The 10004-nt window shown below is 35.9% G+C and overlaps 1 protein-coding gene across 1 annotated transcript; it reads right to left on the bottom strand.

Annotated features, from left to right (window-relative positions):
• Nucleotides 1-977: 977 nt before the first annotated feature.
• LOC121406254 lies at nt 978-9245 on the bottom strand. Its single transcript, XM_041597273.1, has 3 exons — nt 9134-9245; nt 6029-6165; nt 978-1324 (listed from the first exon to the last, which is right to left on the bottom strand). Exons 1-3 carry the CDS (start codon nt 9223-9225, stop codon nt 978-980), a joined length of 576 nt encoding a protein of 191 aa, XP_041453207.1. The 5' UTR covers nt 9226-9245.
• Nucleotides 9246-10004: the final 759 nt, after the last annotated feature.

Genomic DNA, 10004 nt, shown 5'->3' with positions numbered 1-10004 from the left:
ATCCTTCGGCAAAATTTGAGAAGGCGCTCCACCGGATCTCATCCGTCCCTGATACGTAGCTATCAGTGGTAGACACTGAGAGCGTGATGTTATCACCGGGAAAAACTGTTTTGGTGAGGCGACCGTCACTTGGTTGAAAATGTCCTAGAAACCGATTGACCATTGGTAGAAAACATTGATAACATAACAATCAAATGGTATCGGCCTTAATCTGAGAGATCAAGTGAATTCTTGTGTTTTACGTACGGTATATGGATTAGTAAATAGCATCAAACATGTGTAATATACCTCCCAACAATAACTTCAGTAACTGGCGATAAAAAAGTGCATCTTCAAATGTGACTTGCCACCCTAGAACCAACAATATGTAGCTAAAAAGGGATTTTAAAAATTGTTTAAAGTTTTGTGTTCACTCAGGCACAAGATGTGCACAACTGTGCAATCACAATGGAACTCTTGAGCATTTTGCAAATAAAGGATGTCAAAAAAACTCCTATAAAACATTTAACATTTTAAAATTTGACTGTATTACGAGAAAGAAATGTTCTTTTAACTTTTCAAATCTTTATTTTTCAAGGACCAAATTATTGAAGTTACAGAAAACTTTTCCTAGTGAGTTATTGTTGGAAGGAGGAAGGTTGGATGACAAATCTGAAACTTTGACATCCGAAATGCTATATATAGCCTTTGAAATATTTTGATGATTGTGTCCATCTTTTCAGTCACGCTTCAGGTATTAGGTATAAAAGGGCTTCGGTGCAGAAACCGCAACCTCAATCATCAACCACAAGTCTTTAATTCGTGCTATATTTGGAATTTAAAAATCACGTTGGGTTTGATTTCTGTTGTAAATCGTTTAAAAACAATTTGAAAACTGTTTCTGCTTCAGGTTAGCATATGGAATAGTTTTTTTTGTGATAGGAGGGATGGGGAGCATTCCGGCTAATTTTCTATTTTACTTTCTTATTCCTATTATGTCAGACTATTCTAAGTTCATATTTATTATACGTACTATATTGCGACAGTATAGTCACATCTGCTGATGTTGAAGAACCAGTAATTGTATATGTACTGGAACACTCATAAACACCAACAGACGTCGCCCCATTAGGAAGGTTCTGCGTAAATCCACCAGTCTGAGGTGCTTCTATGCCCGGTACGTTCAGTGTGTACCCATTTGTCGTGAGGCTTGGTCTAACTGCTCTTTCTGTGTAGGTTATGTAATCATGTGTGTTGTCAGATGAGACAATGCAGGAGAAACTTGGAGTGTTCCCGGTACTCCCGAAAGGTGTTGACGTCATCGCCATCAGATGAAGTGGAGGTACTGCAGAGAAAAGATCATACAAATATGGCATAGTGGAGCATCGTGGCCTAGAGGATTAGTCTCTGGAATTTGAAACAGAGGGTCGTGGGTTTAATTCCCAGCCATGGCGTAATTTCCTTCAGCAAGGAATTCATCCGCAATGTGCTAAACTCGACCCAATAATCGAGAAGAATACTTAACGATTAATATTTGTGTGAGAAATTTGAATATATTTTTTTAAATATTGGTTTTCGTTATAACAAGACGAACGAATATGAACCGTTATTTACCTGATCTTAAGTTTATGAAGAGAGAGTTTGGCTGCAGAAGAAATGCAATTGATATGATTACAACAATTATTTTTAAATAATCATAATGATGATGATGATGATTCTGATGGCAATAACATTAATAAGAAGAAGGTGAAGGAGAAGAATAATGATAATAATAATGATAATGATTATGATCATAGTAATACTAATAATGATAATAATAATAACAATAATAAATGAATAAATAAATGATGAGTATGATGTTGCAGTGCGACGAGAGTTGGAAATGACAGCCTTCTTTACTCATATACTTATAACGAAAACAATTTTGTGAGAATGCTACCCCCCTCCAAAGTATAAGACCTCTCCCCCAAAAAGCCATTCCTAAACCGCTGCATATTTGCATGCAGAAAAAAACCTTGACGCGAGAATAATACCGTACCGGCCTGCAAAAGACCCGATCGATAGCTCATAAATATTCATATAACAATAGCGAATTGGCGAGTAGCGTTGGGTGAGAGCCCGCTCTATTATTGGTCAATTCCGAGCTGAATGCCTTCGCACACTCGCCTTTGCTCTACCCATGGAAGTACGTGTATTGCTACACACAACCGTTATATCACTCGTGTCTATGGGGGAAATCTTGATTCAGATCGCGGCAATTTCCGAAATCAACTCTTCAAAATACTGATGCAAAAATACCATTTACTAATAAAATGTCTATGTAAACCACTATTTTTTGTATGATAAATCAATTGTGGATTCCTTGGCAGTATAACATGAAAAACAAAGAATATGGTGTTGATTTTCTGGCTGTAAAATTGGTTTTAAAAAGTTATTTGGGCAACTATAGCTGCCAATGGCACGACACGGTTATGGGCAACTATACCTGTCAATGGCACTGAAAGAGTTCATGCAATTTCAATAAATAACATTTGATTCCCCTTCCTCAGCGCGACTGCCGCGTTTCCGTTTTACACCCTGGTGAAGGCAATCTTCGCAAAACTGGCTAAAAAGCGACTAGTGAAGAGTCTACGCTTGTGTACATTATCAACTGGGCGCGAGATGTGAAAGTCCGCACCGAAGCTATCTGCAGAACATGTGCAAAATGTATGTCCAACATGAATGTTTGCCTTTGCCGAATTGCTGGTATGGAAATTAGCCCTCTAACTGTCATGGAAGAATAACATATTCTGTAACCGTTGTTGGCATGACATTGCATTCTTATATGAGTAGGATGGGGTAGGATGTAAAATAGACCTTTTTTAATTTTTGGATGAAAGAAAAGCAATCATGCAGAGTATTATATATAAGTAGAATATCATAACCATTATAAAAAAAATTCTGAGAAAATGGAGATATCCGCTAAAATTGAAAGTCCGTACCGAAGCTATCTGTAGAACATATGTGCAAAATGCATGTCCAACATGAATGTTTGCCTTTGCCGAATTGCTGGTATGGAAATTAGCCCTCTAACTGTCATGGAAGAATAACATATTCTGTAACCGTTGTTGGTATGACATTGCATTCTTATATGAGTAGGATGGGGTAGGATGTAAAATAGACCTTTTTTTAATTTTTGGATGAAAGAAAAGCAATCAGAGTATTTTATATATAAGCAGAATATCATAACCATTATAAAAAAAAAAAATCTGAGAAAATGGAGATATCCGCTAAAATTAAGCAGTGCTTTTTATCACGAACACCTGATAACCATGTCATCAGGTCTGTCTGTCTTACCGTAAATGTTACTGCAATAACAGTGATTGGATCTTTTACCACAGTGAATTATTTTAAAAGTTTTATTTGGATTTCATAATTTTGTATAACAAATCACATTATTAAAAGTAATTTAAAATATAACAGAATAAATAAATAAGAGAAGAAAAAGGGCAGCATACACATTATCTACAGATAATACTTGATAAACTTGTAGTAAAAGCAGTCACTTTGTCTCTTCTATGTATTCTTCATCCCCATTTATTAAAGATTAATAGAATTCCCTCCGCAGAAGGCATATTAAGATTTTCTTCAGTTACAAAAATTGATGATAGAATATCTTACAACTTAAATCTCTATTTCCGAAAATGGCTTGTAAGTTTATTATTTTTCTTGGCAATACGATATTCAATATCCTTGCTATTACCACAGTGAATTAAGTTGCTGGAAGCATCATGTTTTCCGTCTGTTTGTGCACCGTTTGTCTGTCCATCTGTACCAGTTCTCATTATCGCGACAACAGCTATATTGATGAAACTAGGAACTTCATTATTTGTTGTATTTGCAAAATACTGCTGTTCTTCCTTGGGGTCCTACATTTACCATACAAAGTAATATACATCATTAAAAAATACTAAAAAAGAAAGATTTTTAAAGGGAAACTAAATGGACAATACTTTGTTGATCATAAATTGCTACAAGTAGTTTTTACTTTGTTTTGTAGTGGTGATAATATTATTAGTATTTCAGTACTTCATTACATTAGCATCATTGTTATATGATTATGAATTACTTAGTTTGTTGTCAACATTATCATGATTACTATTTTTATTATCACTATCATTTATTATTATCATTATTATTATTGTTATCATTATCATCATTATTATTAGCGTCATTGTTATGAACAGTATTAGTATTAGTAGCAGTAGAAGTAGCAGCAGCAGCAGTAGTAGTAGTAGTAGTAGTAGTAGTAGTAAAGTAGTAGTATAGTAGAGTTGTAAGTTATTTATAACTCCGACTTTCCTCTTCTTCTTCTTCAGTCTTCTTCTTATCATTATTATCATTTACATATACGATTACTAATATTATTATTATTAGTAGTAGTAGTAGTAGTAGTAGTAGAAGTAGTAGTAGAAGAAGTAGTAGTAGTATAGTAGTAGCAGAAGTATAGTATAGACCTACATTTTAATTCATCGTTTAGAATCATTTTGAAACACTGGACTTCTGCATGCCGTAGATTCTCCTTTGTTTTGTACTATTGCTATCATTCTTGCCTTATCATAGTCATTACTGCTTATTGAATTAATTTAGGATATCAATTACCCGAATTGTGGATTTTTCACCTCCTTGTGTATCGGGATACATGTACAAACGCCACTGCAAAATATGTCCGGATTTAATTCATATGACTGCTCTCTGTACATGAACTCTGTGCTATCACAGTGGCTGTGCAGATTGCATGCGGTGCAGTTGTACTTTTATGACTTGCATATCTATCCAGCGACGTGTCTAGACTCTTCACTAGTCGCTTTATAGCTATTTTTACAGAGATTGCCTTCGCCAGGGTGTAAAACGGAAACGCGCGTACGGCGCGTGGTATGAGGGGGGGGGGGGTATTTTAAAGTCCATCAAAGGGAAAGTTGTTAACACGTGACATCTCACATCCTTGTCGCATTGCCAATGGGAGGATCTCATCATCTCGATTGCATTAGTGATTGCAATATTCAAATGCTCATAACTTTCTCATTATTTGTCCAATTTTCTCAAACTTCGTGTGTTCATATTCTTTGATTTTTCTGTTTCGACACAAGCCTACTTGTTCCAAATGTTTCATTCCTTTTAATGTCAAATCTATATGAAAAAAATGAAATATTGTATAATTAAAAAAAACCGAAATAGTGAGTGATGGACATCATGAACTTTCTCATTCGCGTGACATCGAGTTGTGAATCTGTTTTGTGAAAAATAAGCGAAACTTTCTTGTTTTAATCTGATTTTGATGAAATGTTCAGGGTTATGCTTGTTTGATTTTTCTCCATTGATTGAAATCAACATTTTCTGGGGTGGACTTGACCTTTAAGGGTAGCGTTTCACTCGCCAATCCTTGTTAAGGGTTGCATGTTGAGAACATGGAATATACTTGTTTAAGATACTCTTTCCAATTCGTCCAATGCCAATTCGTCCCATTGCCAACTCGTATACCACCACCATCAGTTCGTCTATTCACCAAGTGGTCTACTTTCATTTAGTCTCATGCCATTCCGTCTAATGACCAGTGGTCCAATAGCTATTTAGTCCATATACCATTTTCTCTCATTAAATTGAAAGTTTTAATTGTGCAAAATGAATGAAAAGAAAATGGGTATTAGACCAATTGGTTAATAGACGAAATGGTAACAGATGAAATGGTGATTAGATAAAGTGATGATTGGGCCAAATGGTTGTTAGACGAAATTGTGATGGACTGAATGGCATTAGACTAAATGAAGGTAGACCATGTGGTGAGTGGACGAGTTGGCAGTAGACGAATTGGCATTTACCCTTTTCGAAACCCCATGGTCACGCATGGTATTCCCTTGTCAATGGACGTGCCCACACCCCCGGAGAAAAAATGTCACTCCATCGGGGTGTTAAATTATAAATTGATAATCCATGCAGGTATTAAGAATATAAAGAAGAGAAATGTGTTTGTTTCATTAATACCTGAATAATATCATGAATGTCGGCCTACCTTTTGATTTCTCGCAGACAAATCTCTGTTTAACGCTGCAAGATCGATCATTCCAATCATCATGGTAAACATTCCTTTCCACACAATGTTCGCTCCCTAAATTATTATCCGGGTTACCGGGAATCCATTGAAAATATCTGAAAGTTGATGCAATCATAATAAAATCATTTCGATTAATGATAACATTGATTACTCCTAAGCATTTGGATAGATAGTTGAAAATAACAAAATAATACTAGTTCTTGAAACATTTATATGCACGTTTGCTGCATATGCGACAAGTTGGATGATAATATCTCTCTTCCCCATTTCCCTTTTTCAAAATGAATACTAAAAAACAATATTTCATTGTGCATAGAGCCTATATAGCAAAGTGTCCCCCCTAAAAAAAACAAAAAACAAAAAATACCCAAAATAATCTGCATCATAGTGACAGTTATGATTGATTGACATGAAATATTATAATTCATTTAAAAAAAATGCAATCACCAGTTTCGAAAATGCTGACACAGGAGAGAATGCAATAAGAAAATATGTTCTGCTATCTCGTGAATTGGTAATTTGTTTTGAATAACTTCAATAGGTACATGTCTTTTTACATTATAGGTGTTTCTTCATGATTCGACTGAAAGTCATTGTGTTGATGCAATGCAACACTGAAATTACTTGCATGAAAACATATTCCTTCAAGAAAATGCAGTCAACGATCATTGTAATACTTTCGTATCTCCACATACTAAGAATCTTGCAAAAGGATTGGTCAAAAGCCAATCACGTGATAAATGGTAGTTTCCCCCATGATCAACCATCACTAGTGGTGATGGAACTTTTGAGTTTCGCTGATCTGTTCAGCGGTCAATGAAGCTTTTTTGATGCGTTTTCAATTATTTTGTGTACGCACGAAAAAACAACAAATTGCCACATGCTTTTTCGTTCATTCATTTTCCATGTTCATTCCTTACGTCACAATCTCTTTGAGTTGATAACATTTGGCCGGCCTGTAGGGGCGCCGCAGCTCGGTGAGCGAGATGTATCAGCACTATATAGTGTTCGGGGCATAAATTAGAAACAAACCTTAAATATAACGCACAAAGGAATGACCAGCAGAAGATGAAAATAAATGAAACAATCTATTCTGCTCTTGGTCTTGGTCAGCAAAGTAAAAACCCAGATTTAGAACAGCCATCTCACCCATTGGCTCTAGATCTACTGCCACTAGCGACGCCAGGTCCATCTCTGATGAGTCTAACGGTACACCTCACCTGTATTTATTTGTCTATGCACTTGGCCTAAAAACTGAATTTGTTGATGACATTGACGACTTCATAGACATTTCAAATAGTCAAATCAAACGAATGACGGTCGCTCAGCCTCCGTCTCTAGCCTCCGCCATAGAAAACAAAAACGTAGACCTTGTGCACAGTCCGCATAGAAGTGCAACTTTTCAGTTTAATAATTGTGTGGTCAAAATTTACAATTAGGCCCTCTCTGTAGATATGTTGTTTTGAATTTTGTTCTTATACGTATTGTTGTGAATGTGTTATTTTTTCTTCATCTCCGAGTGTATAGGCTTACTGGTAACCTAATTAACCGTGTTAGACTAATTGCAGTGACTCTTTGAGCGATCATATAAAACTAGTCTTTGGGGGATCTTTGCCAATTGGATCATAAGCTATGATTACATTGAATCAAATGGATTATCTTGCTTTCTAATGAATTTGATTTTGGATCATTCAACATGACACGTTAACTTTAGAACAAGAACCTCTAATACCTAACTTGAGAACGATCATGTCTAAATAATTTTAATATCTAGATCTATGGAGGAACTGTAAGGTTAGAGTTCGGGGCTAAATAAATGCCAGAATTAGGAACATTTATGGTATTAATACCTAGAGCGAGCAGATCTAGTTATCTACGAGATTTAGATCTAAATCGAACTCAGTTCACAATGTACATGTATTTTTCGTGCGATATGCCTTGTGTAGCATACGTGAAATAAAATAAATGTGTAGGGGCCGAATAAGCCATTTAAGCATTTTGGTCCATCGCAGGCGAGCATCCAGGGGAGGGGCACAGGGGCACGTGCCCCCCACACACCTTTGAGAAACAATTTTTAATTTGCTTGTCATTTTTTTCCGGGTACGAAATATCCCTAATCTGTGGTTGAAAAACACTTTTTTTTTTGGGGGGAGGCTTGTAAAAATTGCTGACCGAAAAAGTTGCCCCCTCCTTTTGGAAAATGCTGAATCCGCCCCTGGTCCATCATTCCCCATTTTTCTTCATCACATTTGTGACAACACTAGCCAAGTTTGGCACACGCAGCATATCTCGCGCACTTAAATTGTTTTGCGTCTATCATACTCACACTCAAGCGTAGACGAATTGAATGATTTTATTTTTTAAGGAAACCTTGGATTTTGTATGAAATTATTGTTTCCCCTCCTATTGAAAGGTTTTAAATGTGGATTATAGATGTGGAATATAAAGTTTATGGTAATTTCTTGGTTTTGGGTGACGAGGCAAAATATCACCTCCTCGTCGAGCTGGATGTTTACGCTATCTTTCCTCAGCTTCGTTTCGAAAAGATTGCTATATCCAGCTTGCCTCTGAGGTGATAGTTTGCCCATCACCTTCACCAACGGTGATTATTTGCTTATCGTGAGTAACAAAGGTTGTGTACAGTAGATTTCGCCTGCAGGTCGTCTTCCAACAGGACAAACTTTCACTGGCTTATAGACCCTCTACCGCCTTACTACCATTACTACTACCACTACTACTACTACTACTACTACTTCTACTACTACTACTACTACTACTACTACTATACTACTACTCCTATCACTTCTACTACTGGTACTACTACTACTGGTACTACTACAACAACTACTACTTCTTCTTCTACTACAACTACTACAAGTGCTAATACCACTTTTATTTTTGAAATTATTACTAAATATTGAACTTCCACTATTACTACTACTTGTTCTTTTTCTCCTTCTGCTTCTACTACCGCCACTACAACTTTCATTATTGTTAATAATGTAGTACATGTATTATTGAGAAGTTTTTGAAGATTTAAGGAAGAAAAATGATTTATCTTACCCCGTTTCGCTCAATAACGTGCCATCAGCCCATCGGAATTCACCTTCCTTCATTAGATCATCAAGCCCGAAGAAAAAACTGTTGACTTCCATACTTGAAAAGTGACTTCTCACTGCTGACTATCGTATTAAACAGAAATAGCAACCAATATTACCTTTTTGGAAGGATAGCAGTTCCGTATACAGTGCGTATAAAAAAAACCAGGATAGTGTGGAAAAGTTTTGATGAAAATTTTGTTTCATATATGATATGTATATTGCTTTGTCCTAACTTTTGACTGCTATTTGAAAAAAAAATAATTTCGTTCATACTTGAGCACACGCAACGCTTTGTCAGGAGCTAAAACATAGCAGAAAATGAGAAAAGATAACGTTCAGATATTTTGGTAATCAACAGATCTCCAGACCTCCTAAGCCCTTACCTTTGCAACAGTCTTTGAATTAGGTTTTAATTATCCATTTACAAATAACTGATTCACTTGAATTGTGTTATATATATTTTTTACTATTCCTTCATGAATTATAATTTATTTTCAACCCAGGTAAAGGGATTTACATAACATTGGAAGAGGTTATATATATTCTTCGTCAAATCCTTGCTACAAAGGTTATGCTGCATTTGAAAGACATTAATCTCTTCCTGTAAGAATTGATATTGCCCTATCATGCACCATGGCCCTTGGATTTCCCTGGGGGTGATGCATGCATTAGTCATCATATGTAGCACCCCCTGGAATCTATTGCGTACATGTATGTTAAAAAGACTTCAGAGCATCTCTATGAACATCAAATATAGACATCATAATTTTGAAACATGTTTTTTTTAAAGACTTTTCAAAACTCTCCTATTTTTTAATACGAACTGAAACTTT

This window comes from Lytechinus variegatus, chromosome 19 (genome assembly GCF_018143015.1).
Source record: "Lytechinus variegatus isolate NC3 chromosome 19, Lvar_3.0, whole genome shotgun sequence".
In the NCBI taxonomy this organism is placed as follows: Eukaryota; Metazoa; Echinodermata; class Echinoidea; order Temnopleuroida; family Toxopneustidae; genus Lytechinus; species Lytechinus variegatus.
This window is presented reverse-complemented; position numbering and strand designations above follow the sequence as displayed.